This window comes from Trematomus bernacchii, unplaced genomic scaffold, assembly GCF_902827165.1.
Source record: "Trematomus bernacchii unplaced genomic scaffold, fTreBer1.1, whole genome shotgun sequence".
Classification (NCBI taxonomy): domain Eukaryota; kingdom Metazoa; phylum Chordata; class Actinopteri; order Perciformes; family Nototheniidae; genus Trematomus; species Trematomus bernacchii.
In genome coordinates this window covers 2,033,624-2,058,783 of record NW_022987683.1, presented here as the reverse complement: position 1 = coordinate 2,058,783, position 25,160 = coordinate 2,033,624, and the positions used below count along the sequence as shown (strand labels likewise).

Sequence of the window (25,160 nt, the reverse complement as noted above, 5' to 3'; positions counted from 1 at the left end):
ACTTAATTATTGCCTTGGAGTTTAGTGCCCTCTCTCTTTCCCCATTCTTCCACCTTGCTCCGTCTTTCACTCCCCAACCTCTACAAAGTAGGGATGGGAATTTGAAAGCAAATGTATATTCGAATATTCGACCCCCAAAAAAACGGTTAACCGATTAACCAAAATGAACATATCCTAAAAAATAAGTATAGAAACCAAGTTGAATTTGTCAAATGTATTGAACTGGTGATCACAGTTTGAACAGTTGACAGCTATAGGCCTACAGCTTTCATGCTTAAAACATAACTTGGTTTTTAAATTAAAGAGGGATCATACACGAACAACATAACGGGTTAGGGTAACGTAACCCTATTTCAACAGAGCTCAACAACCTATAACAGGGCCTATGCACAGAATGCAGCTATTCAATACTCATTCTTGTTTAAGAATATGAGCATGTCTACTCAGGGGAGAGGCGGGTGCGGAGGCGATTCACAATCAGGCCAGCTGTAGAGAAGACCCTCTCAGCTGGAATTTGGGCATAACATGAGGTTTGAGTCTGCGTGATCTGCGTGTAGGGAGGGGCAGCAGCCATATCATTAGCTAGAACTAGCTAGATCTGATGGATTTGGACATAAACGCGAGTGAAGTATAACCGGACGCGAGAGAGAGATCAGCACCTGCAGCTCTGCCCGCTGTGAAGGACCGTTGAGCAGAGCAAAACACACCTTTAGACCTAACACATTTAGCTATGGCACTGTCGTATACATTGAATTATTCCATTTGATAATATGTAATCAACTTAGGCACCCCTCCCAAAAAAATTGAAAAATAAATAAAAATATTCATAACTCATATTCGAATACCTGAATAATTTCGAATATTAGAATATTCGATTAATCGTTCCCATCCCTACTACAAAGCACATTCTTCAGTTTCCCCATGCCCTCATTTATTTCATTAAATAAAAACAGGGAGAAAAAAATATTTGAATGGTTCGACAAGGGACTTTGTTCTGTCAAGACTACAATTTAAGTACGCATAGAGGTGACAGGTGTCCCTGTGCTGCAATACAAATCACTGCATAATCCTGTAATCCCTTATCAAAAGAAGATTAGGCTACAGGGGGCCTAGTTCACATGGTCATTATTATTTTCTTTCTTTTTTAAATAAAACCAAGTTTCCTATATGCATGTCATCCTCACTCTGACAATACAGTGTAATGTCATATTTACTGATTAAAATAACAGTGTCAAGTTAAACCTGTTGTAGGCTTTTTTGTTGTTGCCATACAATTGCAAGGAAACAGGATGACAATTTTCATGAAAATAAAACTATTTATGATTGTAATGAATAACTATTATTTACAAGTTACCGTTTTAAGTTACTGCATATGCCCTTGCACATCTTGTTGGAGGTGCTTAGGATAGAGAGGGGAGAAAGAAGCTGGATTATGGCTGTGTTTTCAGACTCTGGGGCATTATTGTTTTGCCTTTATTCGCTGCCAGTTTCTGGGGTACTATTTGTATTACAATATGTTGAAAGGTTGTGTATTTGTTTCCCCCTGTGACTCCCACAGCATCAAATCACAATGCAGTTTATCAAGTTCATTAAGCAGCAAGTCACTATTCCAGCTTCACTTCACAAAATCTCCCCATCCTTCTCTTTCCCTTGTCAGCTCGTAATAAGGCAAGTAAAGATTACAGTGAACAACCATGTTTGTTGTAGTTCTTGTCAGGCCAACACCGATGCCTACCATAGCGATCAGGCAAAGACAGTGGTCCCTTGGATTTGGTTGTGAGGGATCTAAATGCAACACAACAAGGAAACAGAATTTGATCACCTAGTCATTGGCTTGCACAAGTGGGTGCACACAAAAAGGGCTACAAGATGATCTTTCTACTTAAGCTCAATGTTAGCACAGGACAAGAAAGAGAAGCAAGCTGATTTTGGAATGTAAAATTCTTCTGATGTGTTAACATTAATGTCAAGCAAACACTTACACAAAGGCATCAATCAAATAGAAACCAAACATAATTACTGTAGGGCTTAACATTTTCCCAAGCAATGGATTTAATAGACGTTTAAGCTTTGTTATTATGGCCGTTGTTTATTTTGTATTTCAAATAAAAAGGCTGGGAAGATTTAAACAGTTGCCAGCAACTCAACAACCATTTTGCATGTGACACTTTTTATGAGAATAAACTCCCATGAGGAAGGAAGCAAAGCACTATCACAAATGGCACAGTCATCAATGAAAAGAAACAAACATAAGATTTAAAGTAGTTTTACACACACAGAGATGTTCTTTAAAATAAAAGTCAACCTTTACTTTGTCTGGTTTAATAATATCTTTCTGATATATATGATATGTTTTGAAAATATTTAAATTATAACATTTGGGGTTGGCCATAATCTTTTATGCTCCTTTTAGGGTCCTAAAGCATAAGGGTCCTGGTGGGATGGCAGATTGCAGCCAATCACCTTCTCAGTTGAGCAAATGATACGCTGAAGTCAGTCCTTAGCCTTGGCAGTGGCAGTAGTGGATCAGATGGTGAGGATGGACTCAATTGCGGAGTAGAAGTGCACCATCATTAACTTTGGAAGGTTAGATTTCTTCTACAGAAGACCCCAACGACAGAGTAGTCATCCGCTAAGGCGCTAACCTCCAAAGTGGTGCAACCTCGTGCAGAGAGACAACTAGTCACAACCTAACAGCAGACATACTGGTAGGGCTGCTCAATTAATCATATTTTAATCGCAATTACGATTTTGGCTTGCAACGATTATGAAAACAACATCATCGAAATAAAACGATTATTATTATTATTTTTTTTTTTTTTGGTTTTTCAGTTGAATTATACTTAAAGTTCAGGGTAATCAACTGTTAAAAACATACTGTTCAACATTTTTTTTTCAATAAATGGATGTTTTCAAAGTAAATGGATAATCGTTTTTAATAATCGTGATATCAATTATTGACCCAAATAATCGAGATTATGATTTTTGCCATAATTGAGCAGCCCTACATACTGGTGCAGTTATTGCAGGTATTTTGAAGTTACCTAGCATTTGTCAAGTCACTTTTGCTAAAACCTTTAAAAGGGCACACCTAATAGTAGTGAACACATTACCTGGCTGGTACAAATGTACATAACATTTAAAAGACATACACCTGGAAATGTAGCTTTTAAACAATTGCTTTATCCAGATGCTGGGTTGTTGACAGCCTGTCAAATATTTTGTTTATCAAAATACAATGTTTATGCTAAACTTAAAAGCAAAAAAAGGGGTCTCTATATTAGGAAAAAGTTGCTCTTTGATTCAACGATTATTATTGATTTAATCATAGTTTAGATACTGTTGAAGCTGTTGAGGTTTTCCTTAAATGAAGACGTTTTTATTTGTATTCACCACAATAGTAAGAAACTAAGTATGATAACATACATCAAATCCACTTCTGATGCCAATAAATGTCTATTCAGTTCACGTAAATCCTGGCTGATTGCATGAGTGTTTCTAATCAGCCTTGTGTAACACAATTGCCGGAAGATGACTTAATAGTATTCATATTCGCTTCTAGCAAGATAAAACCATATGTTGTTTAAAATTGGGATCTGTGAGTGGAATGTGATTCAAGTGGTTCACTAAATCATTAGAAGAACAGCTAAAAATATCACACACACGTACACACATAGAAAACAACACATTGCATGCCAAGCATCCACCCACCTGCCTAACCATATGGAAGCAAAACATGCCATTTTCGCCACACACTAACACTTCACAGTATGACTGTTTGTGCCAAACACACTACTATGCTTTATGTGTGTTGGAAAGAAAACAATACAGTAAAGGAACACAAGCCAAATCGAGCAGATGTTCACAACGCTATGCCTGGGGTCTGATAAGGGGAGTCTGAGACCCCAGATGTGAGGTCTTATTCTGGGCAGAGAGAGCATTTGAGGGTTTGCCTGGTCATGAATTATTCCACGTCCATGCCTCTCTGAGTACCTGTAGTTGGCTCTGTGGAGACAGAGTCAAGGGGCTTTGACTGACAAAGCCTTTGATCCCACAACAGCCACGCAGTCTATGATCAGCGTCTCTCTGAGGGAGGGAAGACCAGAGCTCTCTTGACACTTGCTCCCAGTGAGCTCTCTTGCACACTCTGTCTCTTTCTGTGCGTCAATCTCTCACTCTTTGTCTGAACTCCGAACTCCATCCATCTGTGTTTCCTCCTGTTTTCTGTCCCCCACCTCATAATAACTAGTATTAGATTGTGCGTTAATGAAACAGACCTTTTGCAATTAGATATATACCTCACATATTCACATATAATACCCTCTTAATACAGAGGTTGGCCCACATGTAGGTGTGAGTATGTGGAGAAAACAGTAGACAACTCCTTGGGTAATAAGAGTTTAAATGTTGCACTGAGGATGGGGGTATGAACCTAATTTGTAAAACGTTCACATTTCTCCCTGATAGTATCTGGGTAACAATATCCTACTATAAGCTCACAACCCTTGGTTTCTTTTTCTCCTCACTTCCGTCTTTGCTCTAATAGCTGAGGGGGGCTCTGTCACAACCCCTAGCCCCAGCTGCATGGTCCAATAGCAGCCAACACGAAACGGCTTGGGGCTCTGATTAAGCTGCTGAAATGTAAGCCATGCCAAAACACAAGGACACAAAGATGGGTGCTCACAAACACATATGTACACTAAAGCACACGTTACACTAAATGCATATTCCTTCCTCAAACCCCTCTGCTGTATTTGACTGAATGTTGTATATGCACAACACATGCTCTTTGTCACTTCAACAATGCAATCCCAGATCTATAGCACATCAATTGTTTTTAAAGCCAACAACATCTTAGAGCGTCATCCATCCAAATAGTGATGACATGAGGAATGCTTTCATTACAACTCCAGAAATACACAAGTCAAATGATATATCAGGATCAAGATAACATGTCATGTATAAATAATAAGTTATGACATACGAAGAGAACAAAATAAAAAATAAATCACAAAGGAAAAACATTTTTAGTTATACAATTAACCTAAATGGTGGATGCACTGATAGCATCAAGCTAGTCCTCATATGTTCATTTGCCATTCAGACTAAAGACTTGCCACACATAAGCGGGAAATGATGGGCTCAATTTGCAGATGAGGAAGGGTCAATTACAGTGTAATGCAGCATCCCAGTGGAGTTATTATGTGTATATTGCCAGTGATAAGTCAGGGATGATGTTGTCTGTTTTTATGACTCCACACTAGGGCTGTGCGATTATGGCAAAAATCATAATCACGATTATTTGGGTCAATAATTGATATCACGATTATTTTGACGATTATTCATTGACCATTTATTAAACTTTAAAAGAAATAATATTTTACCAATAAACAAGGTCAACACATAATGGAGCGCACTTCCAAAACCATACTAAACATATATTAATATGATAAATAAAAATAAATTAGACCAAAATAAATTAAATCAAATATGTTGCAGTGCACTGTCACAACCTACTGACAACTCCTTAACATATAGCCAACATGGCCACCATGGCAAATGCTGGTAGGGCTGCTCATGTCATCTCTTAAAGATTTTTTGCAAGAAAAACCAGCCTGTTTACATGGTCTGGTTTCAGAGACGAGCGCAGGCAGGTGACAATATTGCCACCTGTACTGAAGACCCTCTCTGAAGAGGAACTTGTGGCTGGGATGCACAGATACTTCCTTGCCAGGATGGAGAGCCGTGGGTAGAACTTCCGGGATTCCCTCCACCACTTTAGTGGGTCCTCCTCAGCATCCAGTGGCACTGCCTGGAGGTAGGACTGTAGCTCAAGAGCTATGGCCTTGTCCTTTTCCAGAGCAGGTTGAGGTTCTGCAGCTTGGTCTACGGTGGCCTTGAAGAAGCTCCCCAGTCCCTTCTTTTTCTTCTTTGGTGCAGCTGCAGCAGCATCCTCCGTGTCATCTGCAGGCACCGCTGCCGTCTCAAGAGGGGCGTTCTCCTTGGAGTATTATAAAGAAAATAAGAATGACATGTTTAATCAGACTAAATGGTTATGGGTATTAACATTTATACCTAGAATTACATTATAACACTTTGACAACACATTCATTCACTTAATTGTATTTACTGTCAAATCTGACATTTTTATTTTTTATTATTATTATTACCATGAGTGTCATCACCCTCCTCATCTCAGTTGTCAGGCTGGCTTCAATGGATCCTCGATTGTCCTCACTGACATATTTGAGCTTGAATCTCGGGTCCAGGGCAGAGGCCATGTCAAGCAGCTCTTGTGTCGCTGCGTCATCATATTTATCATTGAGATAGTCTAGTATCTTCTTTTTTATGCTTTTTGTGAGGTCTGTGTCATCCTCCTGCACTGCCAGCAATGAGTTGTTGAAGAGGTGCAGGGTTGGTTTAAAAAAAGACACACTTACATACTTCTCTCCAGAAAGTGCGTCTGTGAATTCCACCAGAGGGCTAAGCGACTTATTGATTGCCTCCAGTACATCAACGTCCTGCCACGTGAGGGAGAGATGTCTGGTTTTTCGGTCGCTGGAAAGGACCTGGGCAATGGCCTTCTGCTGCTCGAGGACCCTGTCGATCATGGCCTGCCTAGATCCCCATCTGGTTGGACATTCTGTCTTTAGGGAGTGTTCAGGCAGATTCAGCTGCTGCTGTGCCACTGCAAGTTCCCTCTTCTTTTTCCAACTGTAGGAGAAGCTGCTGACCAGCTTCTTGCAAAGCCCCATTGCACGGCCGATCCTGGGATCCTTCATTGCATTCGTCTAAGATTACAACAAATACAATATTATTTAGTATCATGATGATAATCATGATCTTCATCAAAGCATAATTTGTTGGTTGTGTGTGTGTGTGTGTGTGGAGAGAGAGGAGAGAGAGAGAGAGAGAGAGAGAGAGAGGAGAGAGAGAGAGCGAGAGAGAGATAGAGAGACGAGAGAGCTCGCTGAGCTCTATCTATCTATCTATCTCCTTCTCATCCTGCTCGCTCTCTCTCTTTCTCTCTCGCTCGTCTCTCTCTCGCTGCTCATCTTCTCTCTCTCTCCCTTTCCCCCCCTCTCTCTCTCTCTGTGTCTCCCTCTTTCTCTCCCCCCCACACTCCTCTCTTCCCTCTTCTCCCACCTCCCTCATCTCCTACTCATCATCTAATATGTAATTAATATTATTCATATTAAGAGAGAGATCATCAATGTTAATGACTTACTATTGCTATTATTGTTGTTGCTGTTGTTAAAATGACATATTACATACAACAGGAGGAAGGAATCCTGCTCACCTATGGCCAAGTGGAGTCTATGCCCGAAACACTGGAGCCTCATCCATCCATTGACCTCAGCCGCCAGCTTTATATTTGCGGCATTGTCCGTAGTCATACAGACGAGTTTATCCTCTTTTAACCCCCAAGCAGCCATCGCTTCCCTCAGTCCATGGGCGATGTTTTGCCCCGTGTGGTCTTCAGGGAAAAATGCGGTTTGGAGACACTTTGTCTTCAAATTGAAATCGGCATCGATATAATGAACTGTGAGGCTCATGTATGGCTCCATGGTGCGGCTAGACCATAGGTCCGTTGTGGTGGCAAAGTAGTCAGCTGAAGCCACATCTCTCTCAACTTCCCCACGGCATTTGTCATATAGCGCAGGCAGCGCAGACCTGCTGAAATAATACCGAGACGGCATCGCGTAACGCTTGTCCAACGTGTTGACAAGTTGCTTAAAGCCCTGGTTGCTAACAGTGCTAACTGGGCACATATCTTTAGCGATGTGAAATGTAATGGCACCTGTAATATCTCTGTGTCTCTGCGAGCTCGTCGCGTAGGCCGTTGCTCTGTGCAATGCGTCCTGAATCGATGACTGTGATGATGTTGTGGATGAAGTCGAGCGGGCATCTTTTTGGTCTGCTTTTTGTTGTATTATTGCCCCGTCGTATTGCACTTTGTGGTTGTATTTCAGATGATTAAAGAGATTGGTTGTGTTAGCGTGTGGTGCCAACACAACCTGGTAACAAATCCTGCACTGTACTTTGTTTTGCTCCACGTCGGACTCCTGAAAGCCAAAGTACTTCCAAATAGTGGAAATAGTTTTACCCTTCTTTTTAACGAGTTGCTGCTCTTGTTCTGACATCTTCGCTCGCGCTGAACACTCACACATGTCACTCCCACGTGGCCGAGTGGGCTTTTAGGGAGGGGCGAAAGCGCACCCAGCAAAATAATCGTATTTTGTCAATTATGCTGTTTTCATAATCGTCGCAAGCCATAATCGTAATCGCGATTAAAATACGATTAATTGCACAGCCCTACTCCACACCCAGAAAAGCTGTAGTAAAACTTGCCCTTTGTTCTGAGTGTGCATGTGTATGGTTCTGCTCCAAGGGGAAATGAACAGAGACAGAAGAGGAAGGGTCCCTAAACGCAGAAAAGAAACAACATGAATAATTAATTCACTTTAGGTTCAGTGAATCCAATGTGCATGTGTGCATTGCGTGCCTGCATGTGTGTTAATAGATGGAAGCATCTAAAAAATGTCATCCTTTTGGATTCCTTCATGAATCTCTGCTATTTGCAGTAAGTAAAGCAAATATTTTAAGACAGTAAATGAGGCAGAGAAAGAAAGAGAGAAGAGACTGGAGGTTGAAAATGAGGCAGAGATATACAGAGCACAGGTTGGTGTGCTGATCCAATGTGTCTGTGGACCACTGAGAGAGCTAAGCCAATTAGCTAATAAAAAGGAAGTGGATGAAAACAAGGCAGAGGTGGTATAATCAGGTTGGCCTGAGGTGTGAAGGCTTAAGTATTAGCAGCTGAAGGCCCTGAAACTTGTAAGACAAGGACTTTGCTCACAGTCGGTCGCCCTCAACACTCCTTTCCTGAAACTGACACCCATATGCTGTTACAAAGTATCTTCTATGTGAAACCCAAAGGAACTTCTGTTTTAATTATTGCAGTGTTCTGTAAAAGTGAATTCCCACTTTTCCATGTTCTCATTTGAGCAGCAGAGCAGATAGGGTTATAGAAATAAGGGCCACAGTGATGGGAAGGGAAACTAGCCATAAACCATGCTGAGACAGAAATGACAGAACACTAAACTGTTCCTTATACTTCACTGGCTTTGTACTCACATAGACGCCCTAGAATGAAAAGTCGACATTGTCAGATATATCTATTTCCCATTATCTGAAAACATGACGATGGGATCTTGTATATATATACTCTATAGATTTTTAGTACGACCATAAAGCACAAGAGATGTATCTGGGATTAAAATGCATTTCTGTGTTGTAGTAAATTGTGTTGAGAGATGACAGAAGGCTGCCTTGCCTGGCAAAGAGGCTGCTATCATGAACCAATTACACATACATCTCAGCCGATAAGGAAGAGGCCATTACGATTCAGCATAATGTATTTTAACATGTTTTTTTCCTCATTTTGAGTATGAAAAAATAAATGGTTGCCCACCATGCCATGTTTAATCTATAGCAGTACCTTAGCTTGGCAGTGAAATCATATTATACCAGGAAAACAAACAATTCTGCCTTTGTACTCAAGTGTGCACAGGCTGGGCATGTGATTTCGGTGCATGCTTTGTGTGTTCGTCTGGACAGAGAGGTGAGGAAACTCAGACAACACCTGTCAGGGCTGGTGTAAGATGGCCAACTGCAATATGCAAGGTACTGAAACTGCTGGGCAAATCCAAAACATAAAGTGATAGACACTATGGCAACTATAATTATCCAAGCTGATGACATAAGCAGTCAAAGATAAAAAACTAAAAAAACATTAATAAAATATGCAATACACACAACTTAAATAACTCTTCACACTCACACAGACAGACCTCAGTCTAAAAACAATATTGTGTGGCCAGTTGAGTGTCGCTTACATGCATGTATTAATAAGCTGCTGGAGAGGAAAGAGAATCAAATCTGGCCCACAACAAAAAAAAGGGCATTCAAGTCCTAGACAGGAAAAGGCACTCAGGGATCTCTGGCAACACAATGTATATTTCATCAGTAAGAATAAGAGGAAAAAAACGGAGAAAGAATGTCAGCTTCTTTGCTAGCAACTCCATGCCAATGTGAGTCATTTGTCCCGGATTGCCCGCATGAAAAACGAGTAAAGATAACCCATCCATTCTTAGAATATGTGAATAATTTGTATTCGATGAACTACAGGACTGCAACAACTTTGGGGCAAATAATTGTACTAGAGTAACGGTGGGGAGAGAGGGAAACTCTAAAAATGGACACAGGTGTCTGACAATTCATACTGTATATTTCTAGTGGAATACTTTTATATCGGCTGATGGAAATCAATTATTGAGGGGCCTTAACCATCTCATCTCCCTTCATGTCCAAGCTGTCGGGTCAACTTTGGATGTGTAAGAGCACTCTGTTTTGACTCAGTTTCTTTTGAGTTCAGTTGTCAAATCGGATGTTCATGAATATCATACATAATCACTTCACTCTAGGGCTGCTCGATTATGGCAAAAATCATAATCTCGATTATTTGGGTCAATAATTGATATCACGATTATTAAAAACGATTATCCATTTACTTTGAAAACATCCATTTGTTGAAAAATAAAATTTGAACAGTATGTTTTCAACAGTTGATTACCCTGAACTTTAAGTATATTTCAACTGAAAAACCAATAAAAAATATTTTTTTTAATAAAAAAGAAAAGAAAAAGAATAATCGTTTTATTTCGATGATGTTGTTTTCACAATCGTTGCAAGCCAAAATCGTAATTGCGATTAAAATACGATTAATTGAGTAGCCCTACTTCACTCTCAAAATGCTTACAGCATCTGCAACTAATGTGCCACAAGGAAAACACTTACAAATCACAGGCCATTTGTAAAATGATATCCTGCATCTCTGGATTCCCACCAGGGTCTTTTAACAGGCAGCTATCAAAATAAGCCAGAATGGTGCTTTGAGCAAAAGCAAACGAAAACCATTTGGGTTATAAGTGTTTGTGTGTTAGAGCCCTGCCTCTCTTCAGGAACTATCAATTGAGCCTTTTGTCTGTATTTTAAAGAATAATGGCACTGACATCACTGTCCGATGTATTAACAACCACCATGACTGCCGTGTCTATCTGTAGCTGTTTAGAGCCAGCAATGCAATAAATAATGTCTGGCATGGCCTAACCCAGGGGTACTCAAATACAAATCTTAAAGGTCCAAAGACATTTTTCAATAAGACAAAGGTCCGTTTAGTACGGTCATTCAAACTTTTAAACAATTGCAACAAGATTCTTAACACGAGGTTGCAAAAACAAAAATAATCTGTATGCAGCAGTTTTCATTGTTATTGTGTCTAGGGATGTCCCGATCACCTTTTTTTGCTCCCGATCCGATTCCGATCATTTGATTTTGACAATCTGCCGATACCGATTTTTCCCGATCCGATCTTTATGCAATGCATTAAGAGGAAAAAAAAGGTAACAGATAACGGCTGGTCATCCAACGCGATGAATTCAGCTATCTTGGCTGTTATTTTGTTGGCCTTTTCACTGTTCTGGGGCAGTTTCTCTTTCCTTTTAAAAGTCTCTGAAAGTGTTGGTTGTTTCAGTGCCGTTACCTGAGTGGCCGCTGTGTACTCGTCGTGTTGTTGTTAGTGGTGTTTGTATTAGATTGGTCATGTTGAACGTAGCTCTGTTCTTTCCACCACGCGGAACCTCCGCCTTGCAAACATTGCATCTGGCTGTTACACTGCCTTCGCTTTCAATTTTATAATACTTCCAAACTCCTGACATTTTCTCTGTCCCGACTCCCGAGGCACCAGCTGAACGTAGCCTCTTGTTAGCTTACTGCTACTATTAGACACTGTGCCCACTGTTGCCAGATTTGAGAGAAATAAGCAACCAGGTCTATGAAAACAAGCCCAAAAGAAGCAACACATACATGATGTTGTGTAATTTTAACCCAAAACTAAGGCCTCAGGATGACTTTAAGACGTGAACATGGTCATTTTTGTTTTGTAACATTAAATAAAATGTATAAAAATATTTTATAAAAAAAAAAAAAAAAATTCCGATCCCCGATTTTTTTCTCCCGATCCCCGATCACGTGAAAATCACGTGATCGGCTCCGATCCCCGATCACGTGATCGGATCGGGACATCCCTAATTGTGTCTGTGCTTGATCCCTCAGTAAGTAAGAGCTACACAGTTATGAATAAAGGCAGCTGCACCCTCTTTCATTCAGCATTCCCATTATTGCTTTATAAATGTCTTGCCCCCTTGTGTGTCCACTGAGGTTCGTCAGGCCCAACACATCTTCAACAAACTCCCCCTTTGCCTCATCATAAAAACTCACAAACACCAGCAACTGAGCATTGTCAGTGGTGTCAGTGGACTCATCCACAGCTAAGGAAATGCACTGTGCATTTTTTATTCCATCACAAAGCTGATTAATCAAATCACCAGCCAGTATTTATGTTCTTCTGGTTGCTGTGGAATCTGAGAGGGGGATTTGCTTGATTTGACCTGTTATTTCCTCTTTTTGTTTGCCTTCAAACATGGTCTCCATCACTTCAGTCATGCATTCTTTTATACTTCAGTTATTATCCAGTGGAATGTCCTTACCTACTGGCCTAGTTAAATCAAAGTGGTTGCTTTATTTTGGCTGGGCAGTGTAGTTTTACACACCGTCTTATTTGACTTTCTCAGGACTTAAAACTGTTTTTGGGGCAAAGAAAAAAATATATTTACACACGTAAGGTCATCATCTTAACAGTTTTGTATGCTCATCCGTGAGCAGAGCATCAAGTTGACATGTCTATTACAGCTGAATGCGGCGTTTACCATGTTGTTCAGCAAAACGCCTCACAAACGTATTAAGATCCAAAGCTTTAGTGCATTTTGATTCAATGCTGAGTACAGCCAAACTTGATAGTCTCTTCTCTGTCATTGTAGACCGCAAATACCTCATTCCTTCAGTACTTGGGGCCGAATGCTTCTCGTTTTGCGCCGTCCCGTTCAAATGAAATCGCCGCCAATCATATTTCCACGCTCGCGCCAGGGCCGGGGGAGGGGTTACAAGACGTGCGTCTTGTGCTGCATTCACTTGCACTCGGACATTAGAGACTTTCTCTCATCCGATGAGCCACAACTTTTCTTTCAAAACAAAGCTGACAGAGACGAGACACGCATTTTTCCCACCCGCATTCCGCAAAGACCCGCCCTACTGTGCCTCTGAGACTGACTGTTGGTGGGGGGAAAAAACGCTGACGGGATGCTGAATGTGATTGGACCAATGCGTTGACAGACACACACAGACAGTGGAACAGTCGGACATGCAGACTTGCAGAGCGCTGTTTGCAGTGGAAATAGCGGAGAATTTTGACTCGTTGCGTTGTGGCAATGTCTCGCAGATAACACAGATAATACAGATAATACATATGAAAAGTATAATTTGCTCAGAGTCCAGAGACAGTTGTGGTTCGGTCCGGATCCGGACCAGAGTCCGGACTTTGAGGATGCCTGGCCTAACCTCTCACTATGGCAGTAGGTGGAAGGGATGGCTTAAAAACACACTTCTCGGATAGCGTTCATTTTGAAATTATTCTGCACCCTTTTGGGCATTTTCTAATCTATTTTACAAGAGTGTCTTTGGTGTGTTGGCTTGTTAAACACTCAGTAGCTACTTAATTATAATCAAATTGAGTCCAAAAAAAGGTACTATCCGGGATAAAAGTGATGTTGTACTGGACTTTACTGTATTCAGGTGTTATAGTTTGCCACTTCATTAAGGCATTACATATTCAATGGTAAAATGATCAATACTCTCAACATAGTCTTATAAAAAAAAAAGGTTGTTTTTGAACAAGTGTGACTAATGCTTTTTCCTTTGCTCCTAACTCCTCAGCATGAGAACAACAAGTCAGAGCCAACAAAATAGTATTGAGTTTTTATTTTAACTTCAGCTCAATAATGAGTTTCCAGGCCTCAGACCATGCATCTCAGACTCAAGTGGAAAGAAGTGTGAAATGTGAAGACTCATAAGGCCAATTTCTTGACAGTCAAGTACTTAAATCAAAAACACAATGTTACTATGGAGACAAGGTTCAATCAGCACCATCACAAAAAATATACACAACTGTCCCAAAAAACACAAACCCATACACACAGCTATTAACAAAAGCTGTACATTTAGTGGCATTCTGCCTTCTTAAATGCAGGCTAGATACGAACTACCTTTTTCCAAGGTTACTGCAGACAATGTAAAACAAATATATTCCTTAAATCTCTCTTCCTAACTGAATTTAGACTTTATCCCCAATCATTTTATGGAAACCTTCTTGAGAATATATCTTTCTATAGTGTTTTATTATATTTGGTTCTATTTGTTAGATACTGTCTGATAAGTGACTAATTAAAGATAGGCTGTACACTGCATAATCTGCAGCAGCATTTTGTTCAAAGGAACAAACTTCAGCCTGAAAAATGGTATGAAGTTGCTCATCCATTCATGCAAATCTTTTTCCCTAGAGGAGAAGGATTATTTGGCAGGGTGAAGTTTAACGGTGGGAGATGGGGGTACTGGAGATGATGTCAGCTTTGTAAACTGAGCCTTTGGCCAAAAATCCCCTAGTGGAGGAAAGGATGGATCAATGCAGGGGTCCTATTACTCTGCATGCATAGGTAATGTCATGAGATGATCCCTAATAGCAGTCCCTGGATGAAAGCAAGAGCCAGCATCAGCCCATCAGTCTGAGAGGAGAGGATTACATAGTAGATGAGGGAACTAAAAAGGACAGCAAGGAAAGCTTTTCATACTTATTCACTTTTGAAATTGGTAATGCTGTACACTAGGAGGAAGGCAAAATTAAGCCATGCTGATTATATGGAAAATGTCCTTCTAAAATAAACATCCAGACAGACTTAAACTTAATACAACATATTTTGCCTCTGGGGAAGCACAATGCTATTTTTATCACCCGCCTGTTATGGTTGCCACATCATTAAGTGATACTCTAAATATTTCTGGCCTTGCCAGACAATCACGCAGACTTTACTGCTGAAAACTGTAACATACTGTAGCACTGTTGTCCCAATAGAGCACACGCAAAAGTGATTACAATGGCCACCTTAGCTAGATAATAGAAAGAAGAGTACTTACAAGTTGTTATCTGTTTGTTTTGTCTGCAGCTTTCACTCTCCTTTTTTGTCTCTTCCCCCCCTCTCCTCAGCCCTGTTGCTGCTCATGTAGATGTGTGCACTGGGGGAAACCTGAGGTCGATCCATTACACTCTCACTCATTGATGCTGCCTATGCACACACATGTGTTTGTTTGTGTGTGTGTGTGCGCGCACGCGCGTGCGTGCGTGCATGTATTGTCTAATGAAGTCAAAATATTCTATCACTTGGTTTTTGAGCTACAAAACATCTCTATGCGAGTCTAACCATTGTCTACGGACACCCAAGTCCAAATGAAAACTAGGGAAGGAGGCATAATGTGGCATGCGGCTAAGCATTGACTATTGAGAGCTCATACTGATGTCCATGTGTGTAGGAAAGACAGCAGGGCTTATAAAAGACAAAGCCCTTTTCTAACTAGGTTATAGGATTGACTCTTTGTCCATTAGTGTGGAATGTACAACTGTTTTTATGACTTCCCACAGTAGAAGACATCCAGCAAGAGATATCTGGCTATACACAAGTTGACCAGGAGGGAAAATGTGTTTTTATGATTTTAATCAAATTGACCGTTAAAGATAATGCCTACCTCCAATAATTATGCACAAAGGGAAAAAGACAGAAAGTCATTCCTTCCTACATTCATCAGAATAACGCAATCATATTTTTGCACCAATGTGGTGAGAAACTGACTTGCTAACAAAGGAAACTAAGAGTATCACTTACAGTATTTCAAGTGATGTTTCACTTTCTTAAGCCAGCTTTGGCCAGTTTGATTGAATGCACCCTGTGTAGCAAAGTGGCGTTTCACAGCCCTTTTGACATGAGTGCACTACATTGGAGTCAGCAATAAGATGATCGGATCAATAGCAGGCCAACAGATCGCTTGTGTGTGTTTGTGTGAACGTGTCTTTCTCTAACATCAATCCACAACTGGATGGCTGCTTATTCTACCCTAAGGCTACATCAACTTCAGTGGCTCACTGTGGGAGAGGGGCTTCAAACCAACATCGATACACGCATGCTGAGACACAGGGAGAATGACTGATTGAATGAAACCTTAGAGTGGTATTTGAGAGCAAAGCCTCCGACAACAGCTCAGGCTGTCAACCTTCCAAACAGACAGTCAGCCCCAACACAAAGCTAGGAAGGTTCAAAGGAAGAGGAAAATAAAAGAATGATTTTGTTTGATTACATGTTACAAGTGTTAGCTGGGAGGTGAAAAAGGCAGACGGTGCATACATTGCAGTGTTTTGAAGGTTTAATTATGGCAACTACAATGCTATATCTGTAAAGGTCTATCTTTGTTTGCGGTATAGTGCAAAACTCTGAAAGATCTCTAAAATCTACTTACTTTTGTTGTTGTGTTTCTTTGATACAAAACGTTTCAATATAAATCAAATCTTTGACCCAGCTTCACTTGTGTTACTGTCTGCAAAATTACAAACTGTACATTGTCTTTTCGAAACATTTTTCTTCACGTCTGTATACCTTCAAAATAACAATCTTTTGTGGTGCTACATGCATCACCAAAGTAAGGCGCTATGCCAGTTAAACTGTGTGAAAATTGTTTTGACAAACAAGCTACAACAAAACGTTTAACTTGACTAGGGTTTACTAATTTATTAAAAAAAGCATATTTTCTTCAAAGTGTATTTTGCCTTACTTTGTCAGGGTGCTAGCAGGGATGTAAATAATACATTCCTCTCCTGTACAGTATTCTTTTAAAGATGAAAGAGTGATGAGAGAACAATATTGTATTATACCAAAAGCTGGCTAAGGACACTGAGCAGCACTGTAAAATATGGATATGATGGTCTTATCGTGCTTTGAGAGAAGAATGCTCCCTCCCAAGCTGCTACACTGCAAACGTACTGCCACTGAGTAACCAGGGGGCTGTACTACGAAGCCGGATTTTCGCTTAGCCGGCTGACTTCAGGGAAAACTCTGGCTTTCCGGTCCTACGACGCTGGTTCTCTTTTTAGCGGGCTAGATCTCCATGGTAACTTATGCTGAGCGGCTAACCTCCTCGGGAGGAGGTTTGGTTGCAGGCTAAGAGATCAACTCGGTGAAAGCACCGCCTGCTGACCAATCAGAGCTCCGTGTGCGGAGTTTAAAGCTATCAAGTCATATTACAGGATAAAGAAAATACAGAAAAACTGCCGTTACAGGAAAGACGGCCGGCAAAAATCAACTGACTGTGTGAACGTGAAAATTAATAGAATATCCCCTCCCATCTTCAGAGCAATCTGACTATTATAATATTAGCGTTAAGAAAGCTTACTTAAAGATCTGCCACGACATAAGTAACCGGATCAGAGTAACATTAAGTACAGTCCGCGGCACTGTGAGTGTAGACGTCGATGTGTCCCATTATCATTCATATCATATCACATCATAATTTATCATATATTTCCTTATTTGAGTCAGCTTCTTGAGCCGTATCTGGCCGTGCAACACTCACAGTGTCACATACTGTATGCAGAAGTATTATTTTAAGCAACACATTAAGTTGATGAAACACTTGAGTCAAATTCTCCTAATTAAAGTCAGATCGTGTCTTAGACGGGGCAGTGATTTCATAAACCTGTTAATGTACGCATTCAAACGCTTTTTCTTTTACCAGCTGTATTCACCTTGCAGGTGCAGCTATGTGGCTTTTATCCTGGATAAAGTGTTTAAGTCATGGATGTTTAAAGTTTAACTTCTTCATATTTGACTAATATTAAAGTTCACTTTTCATTCAGGAAGTATGACGCTGCGCTGTCAGTACGCTTGTCCGTGTTTGAGATTGGTCGAATGCTCCAAATACCACCCCTTTCATGTGAACGCGCACCTAACTAGATAGGACACGGCTGGCTTGAGCGATCCACTTGATAACCAGCGTCGTAGTACAGTTTAGCCAGAGCGCGTATGTTTTGGATTGGGCCAACCGGCTAACTCAAACATATCCAGGTTTGGAAAATCCGGCTTCGTAGTACAGGCCTCTGGACTCCAATAGGAAGATCAGACATGAAGCAGGAAGCCATTTGAGGTAAGCTGGTGTAGCCCCTGTCGTCATCCTTTGTTTTTGTCCTGCCAAATAACTGTTAGCCAGCATCACAGGGGACTGGCACTGAGAAAAGACAGTGGGAAAGTGGAGATGCCCAAGTTCACGCAGAGTGACAGCTAATGCCTTTTGAAAAAGTGACCGCGCACGCAGCCATCGAAGGGAGCTAGGGGATTGGCAGAAAAAAGTTCAGCAATCTCATCTCAGTTTACCATCGCTCCCCTTGCACTAATCTGACAGCTGCTGTATGCCAGCCTGCCTGGGAACGCATATTACTTTTAATGCTCTCTCTTCCTCTTTATATTCACATTTACATTTTTTACAGCATTCCAGTTTTCCCTCTGTTACTGCTTTCTTTCCTTTCCCTTCTCACAAAATGTCTCCTCCCTGCCTGACATAGGATCAATGTTGTTTCTTCCACCATCTGTGGCTTTTGGAAAACCAAATGAATTCAAGGGTTAAAGATCTCACATCATGCTATTTTAAGGCATATATTATGGGTATCAGATATATAAAAATATATAAAAAACATATCTATGATGTGTTTTGCTCAAAATACCAAACAGATCATGCATTTAGACATCCCGCAAATCTGGATCAGCTCCGTTGTACCCCGTTTTCAGAGATGCGGGTACAGAGGAAAAGAGAGAGGGTTTTATTTTCTGACACTTTGTGAGTTCCCTGACACACCGGGGACTCATATTTATGTATAAAAGACATCAACAAGTGCATTTTTCATGATAGGACACCTTTAATGCCAGTTGACTAGAGGGCAACATAAATACAATTATCAATAATGTATGCCTTGCTGGGTGAGGTTTTAGTCTTTGTTTCTTCAAAGAAACAAGTCTACAGGGAAAAACAAGCCTGAAAGCGTATCAACTAACATCTGTAGAGCTCAACTGCCTCTGTGAATAAGAGTGTATGGTCCATGGCAATCATGCTGGAGCAAGATAATTAACGATTAGATTACTCAGAATGGTCTTAGTAGGCCAAATTGTATGACATCACCAAGCATTCCGAGTAGCCTTGCATTATGTCAATCACTGCAGCGACAAACACAGCTCATTAAACTGATTGAAAGGTTACCTAAGCTAAATGGCTTGAGTGTACCACCACTCATTGATCAATTCATTGACTGATTGATTTAAGGGAGTGGTGCCACTGCTTTCAATCTGAAAATGCTGATGCAGTGCATTCACTACCTCATGGCAGTCAGGTCATATTGATTTATTCTTTTTTGCCACTAATGGAAAAGCAACTTGAATGCACAACCACTCACATACTGTATGTGGAAGAAGCTTGCATTTCAGCTACTTTTCCCCATCTTAGCTATCCACTGAGGGACTGCTAACAAGATGTTGCCTATTAGATCTTGGGATGGTGGAAGTCTTTAACTATGACGTGTCATCAACATGCTGCCTTAATAGCAACTCGGCAATTGGAATGTTCCCATCCGCCTCTCGAATAGTTGTCTAATTGAGGACAAGGGAGGGACTGATGATTAATTATCCCATCCCTGTGCACTGTTTACCAAGATGATCACTGCTGATTAAAATTGAACTGCCACTCATATTCAGTCTTGGTGTCAAGCATTAAGCAGATGTGGTGATATCAGCTATTTTGTAACTCCCTTTTCCATCCTTGTAAAAGACTTCAGTAATTCTAGCGCAACAGTAATATCACGAGGAATTAATAGAAAACTGCAAGGAAGTTGAGCTAAGAGATATGCTGAATTCCTTAAAGCCCGCATCACACTGTCCCGAAATTGACACCAGATGGACACACGATAAAGGAAATGTTCAAATTCGGGTCTGATCGTAACATCGGGCCATTCGTGAGGGCATCTTAAGCCATCGTATGACCGCCGGTGCAGTTTCTCAGGCTCCGGCAGCAACTTCGTGAGCGGTGGCAAAATCTTTGGCATGCCAAAAAATTGCCGAAGGACCTTGCGAAGGTTCATTTTCGTGTTGAATTCGTGTGTCTATTTTGCCCTTCGTAAGGCACTCGTGAGGGCATCTTGTCAAATCGTGTCATCTTCGTCTTTACTTCGTGTGATCATCGGTGCCATCGGGCATTTTTCGCCTCACGAAGACAATACGAAGGAAACAAGAAGCTGCCCGATTGTCTTAGGAAGGCAACACGACTACGTGAAGCCCTCGCAATGCCGTCGTGTAGCCATCGTATTATAGTACGATGACATCGCGATTGCATTTATTTCATAATAACCCAATTTGTGTTCTGTGAAACTGAAAAGGATATTACATTGTTTGTGTTACTTTCGTTGCAGTTGTATGTCTTAACCTGTTTCACGCCTTCCCCCCGGTACCGGGCGGATAAACGCGTCATTTGCAGGAAACAACGTCTAAGGAATCTTAATATTGAATAAAACTATGAATGTGTTATATCCATGTAACGGGAAGAAACTCAGCTAACTGATCTTTTTAATTTTTTTTTTCAAAAAAAACCCACAATGCTAGCACTCAGCCTCTGAATTAGCCTCGATCGAAAAAACGGGACCGACTAAGACACATAAACTCACTCAGAACTCCCTTATTACTTATCCTAGATGCACAACCAAACACTATTTTTTGGTGTCCTGGAGACACTGAATCTAACGGTGCCCACCTCAACACTCAGTGATAAACATTCGCGACGCTATCAACGAAAGCGTACATCATCACATGTGGAGCTAAGAAGCTAAACACGTAAATATATCTTACCTTGGTCAAAAGTGGTCTTCAATGGCATTAAAACGATAAAAAAACGATGCTGCAGTTAATCCATAGGTTCATCCTATGTGTCTGTGCCTTCTTTGAAATTATTTCTGATAATCCATAAGCAATACAACTGCGTTTTAGTTTCCAAACTCCAGGAGACATTCCTCCAGTTTAGTTTCGCTTTCCACACGCGAAGCGGCAACATTTTTTCTTTACAATGTGTGTCTATGTAAGTATCCTCCTTCGATTCTATTGGCTCTAACGGTCACAAGGGTATGTCAACCAACCAGATCGAGCAAGGGGGGCCAGAGATAGGTCAAATCCACCCAAATGACCCCAGATGGCCCAGTTTTTGGCTAAATCTCTCTAAAAAGGTCAAATTTCACTTGTTTTGCATCAATCTTGATACAGGGTACTTATTATATGTTGTACTTTGGATTCCTAAAGCTTTTAGTCTACTAACCCATCATCCAAGGGTAGTTTTCACTATCTGTAAAAAATAATTTTTGGACGGACACTATAATTTACAGTTTTTTACTATGTAAAATCTGAATTTTCTTTAAAATAAAAAACATTTATATTGATTCTGACACTTCTACATCCAACTCACAGGTTTATCATTACTTTGAGAAAAGATTATTAATTTAACCCTTTTAGAAGGGAAGATATGGTCATTTGTTCTGGGAATGTCATTTTCGAGCCTGAGACCTGAAAAACAGGCTCAGAGTGGAACAGGTTAAATGTAATTTAGGTTAACTTCCTGTTTTATTTAGATGCTTTTATTTTGAAGGCGAGTTTACGCTGTTGACAGGAAGTTGTTGTTGCTATGGAAACATGACGGAGATAAGTAATATCTTCTCATTTACATATAAAGACGGAGAAAGTAAAGAATAAAGTGTATGTTTAAATGTTATCACCCCCCCCCCCCCCTGAAGAGGCACAAGCTCTTACGTTGAGTCTGGAGACATTCTAAATCATCAGTAACATCCACGACCATATTTTCGTGTGTGGTTCGGGTGCCATCGTGTGGCCTTCTGTAGGCATCGTACTTGCTTCGGCTGTTGCTTGGCTGTTGACCAAGTTCGGGGCCATCTTCGTGCGAAATTCACAATTCCATATTCGTGTGTCCATCTGGTGTCAATTTCGGGACAGTGTGACGCGGGCTTTACACTTCTCAACAAATGTTGGCATTATGTCAATCCACTTCAGAAGAGTCAAAGATAGAAGGGAAAGTATGTATTTCAAAACAAACATTTTTGGGAAATGTTGTGGAAGCTCTCCTCATCTCAACAATGATATGCAAATGTGTCGGTATAAGGGGGATGCCAAGGACAGAAATAGTGACTTATTGGATTTTATTGGCCTTCGTCTTCCTCCCATCTGTAAACGTTAACATATTTGCCAAATCAACAAGTCTCGAGGAGTGTGGCCTTGCCCCTGTTTTTGGCCATTAGGCATTTGATGAATGTCCCCGGGAACGCCACACAGGGAGGGAAATGTCGCCCAAGCGGCAGGAGGCCATAATGACTTGCTGCAGATTATATAAACAGATTAGTTATTTGCCAAACCAAACCGTGCCAAACTGTGGGTGATGCTTCCCAGAGAGGGGAAAGACAGGCTGTGTTAGTTGCTTGTCTAGTTTATATTGACTTATTATTTAAACATTAATAAAATGCTTTTCATTTTTTTGTTATCAAAAAAAATACCCTATCCACATTCACACTATAAACGGAGTAGTCACTGTAATATGAAAAATAAGCATTAAGCTTTTTCCATTTAACAATCCCAAACACATTCACACAAAGTCATACAAATAAACATGTTAATGTTATGAGCAATTTATTTGTATTTTATTCAGTTGTATTTAGATTTTCTAGCAATATTCATTTAAAATGTAAGGCAATAACAAAGAGTACATTGAATTAAGGAGAAGTGGAATCTGAGAGATAAACAAAAATAGAACACTGGCAACAGAGATAGGGACAAAGAGGTAGAGACAGAGTAGATAGACTCTTGTCCCCTCTCCTGGATGCCCCAGAAATTAAACAAACCCACTGCATAAGAGAGTAAAAATACCCCCAAGCTCCATTTGCCTTGAAACAAGAGTGTTAAAACACACTGAGTGGGGGAAGGACATACTGTACACAACAGACAGTCAGAGAAGCACTGGCCTGTTTTTGAGAGAGAGCCAAAGAGACTGTAAAGCACAAGCTTTTTATATGAATATTATTTGTATTATCAAGTGATAGCAATTGTCTGTGTCCATCTGTCCTGCAGGACTCACCATCATAGATTGCTTTTGTGGAAGTTACAATTACCGAAGTGAATTTAGGTTCCACCTTAAATGGCCTCTCTGTCGAAGCCCTTTCATCCTTGTCCACTTCCTCTTCCCTTATGCCTCGCCAAAAATAAACTTGCAAGTAGGATTCTGTTGCTAGACACGTTTGATCAAATTAAAATAAAGTTTAATTTCTACACCTCCCCTGTGAGCTAACCTTTCCTATCATGTTAACCCTCAAATACAATCCACAAGGTTTCCAATTGAGAAGCCTTGTTCTTTAAAAGTCATGCAATGTGTGCATTCATTCACCAAATACAACGTTTAACAGACTTAACATTTAAAAACTAAACAATTATATAGGGCTTCTTTTTTTATATTGGTGTGTTGCGCATGTTTATATTGTTAGTTGTTGCTTTCACATGAACCATACATTAGTATATGTGTGATGACAAAGTTAAAAGCGCGTATTTGTCTATGCACTCATACTTTTGCACATCATACACAGTTTTAGACAAGGCCTTAGATTAGCCTACATGCCTCATGTGAATCAATTCCAGTGAACTTTTACTTCATTTTAATTGCAACATATAACTCACAAGATGTCCCGTTTGTGAAAAAGGAGGTACAATAAAATCGTACCCATGCATTGCTCTGCTATGAGGCCTTAAATGTAAGGTATCCATCAGTGTGCAAGTGTGCACGGCACGCATTAAATCCAAACCACAGCAATACCTCTCAACATTGTACTCGGATATGCTCCCGACCCATCTGTGATTTAATCCTCATTATACACATCGACATACTTCACAGTACCACCGTCTCTCTATACAAATCCAATTGTAGGCCATTAAAGGTGAACGCTGCCGCACTGTCTGAAGCACAAATGTGTCTTAAGCGTATTTTGTGTGATCCCCGCTGGTAGGTTCCAATGCAAAGAGGAAAGCTGGTAAAATCAGTCAATAAATAAATGCAAAAGCAATGACATGCAAATGCACATATTGCCTTTTACATCCAGCAGCAGAGTGGTGATGCCCAAAAGAACAGAAAATGCAGCTGAATGGAACTGTAAGGGAATTCGATGGATATGCTGCAGTATTTTATCTGAGAGTAATACAGCACACACAGGCCTGAATATCTATGAGTAATGGTAAATCTGTATTAAAATGTTTCTCAATCCTCAGGTGGCTATGCTAAACTATGCTAAACTGACAGAAGGCCAATTGAAATAAATGACTGTGCCCCAACATTTTTAGCTGTAGCCAGCACCTGTCAGCAAACTCGGTTATGTGCGAGTGTGACAAAGTTGCAAAAAGAATTGGAAATGCATTATAAATGCACACACGGTCCTTTAACAACAATACATTTACTTGTTGAACACACAGCTACTCTTTGGCTGGATAAACCACAGTAGTTTTCAGGCTCCCTAAGTGCCCAAAGAGCTCTGATTGATGGACATGTCCGATAGCAGTTCACATTCCAAGATTTTCAAAGGGCCTGATGATGAAGCAATCATCGCTCCATCCAGCACTGAGTTAAATCTAGCAGCTAGCCAGACCCATCACATATACCACATATGAATGTAAGAGAGTGGATGAATCTTGATTTCAAAGCAAACAGCCACATTTTTTCAACAAAACTCACGTCATCAAATGTCTGCCAAATCTTTAACTAGTACACACACGTCCACATGCAATTCTTCCCGACCTCCTTTCACAAATAATGAGAAAGCAGCGTTGCGTTGGAATTCAGCGTGCCTCCAACATTAGGCCATAAGGCCTCGGCTAATTCAATTATAAAGCCTTCACATATGAATGGGCAGCAGCTCTGTGAAAGTCAGCCTACACTCCGAGACATCCCCTCCCTGTACACAACAGAAGATGATGTTTTCCTGCCCACAGGTTAGGACCCATGAATGTTTATTCACCGTGGTGGGGGCCGAGGGAACC

General features: G+C 40.6%; 2 protein-coding genes across 2 annotated transcripts in view; both read right to left on the bottom strand.

The window, feature by feature from the left end:
* Nucleotides 1-25,160, bottom strand: part of nrxn2b (neurexin 2b) — a 619,828-nt gene that overhangs the window by 576,881 nt on the left and 17,787 nt on the right.
* Nucleotides 5,268-6,778, bottom strand: LOC117487712 (zinc finger BED domain-containing protein 1-like). Its single transcript, XM_034136361.1, has 2 exons — nt 6,171-6,778; nt 5,268-6,001 (listed from the first exon to the last, which is right to left on the bottom strand). The coding sequence occupies exons 1-2, from the start codon at nt 6,753-6,755 to the stop codon at nt 5,588-5,590; spliced, it is 999 nt and encodes a 332-aa protein (XP_033992252.1). The 5' UTR covers nt 6,756-6,778; the 3' UTR covers nt 5,268-5,587.

Coding starts and splice junctions, on each gene's coding strand:
- LOC117487712 (XM_034136361.1), bottom strand. CDS start 6,755: ATGGGGCTTTGCAAGAAGCTGGTCAGCAGCTTCTCCTACAGTTGGAAA. Junction 6,002..6,170: donor GGAGGGTGATGACACTCATG/GTAATAATAATA, acceptor TAATACTCCAAG/GAGAACGCCCCTCTTGAGAC.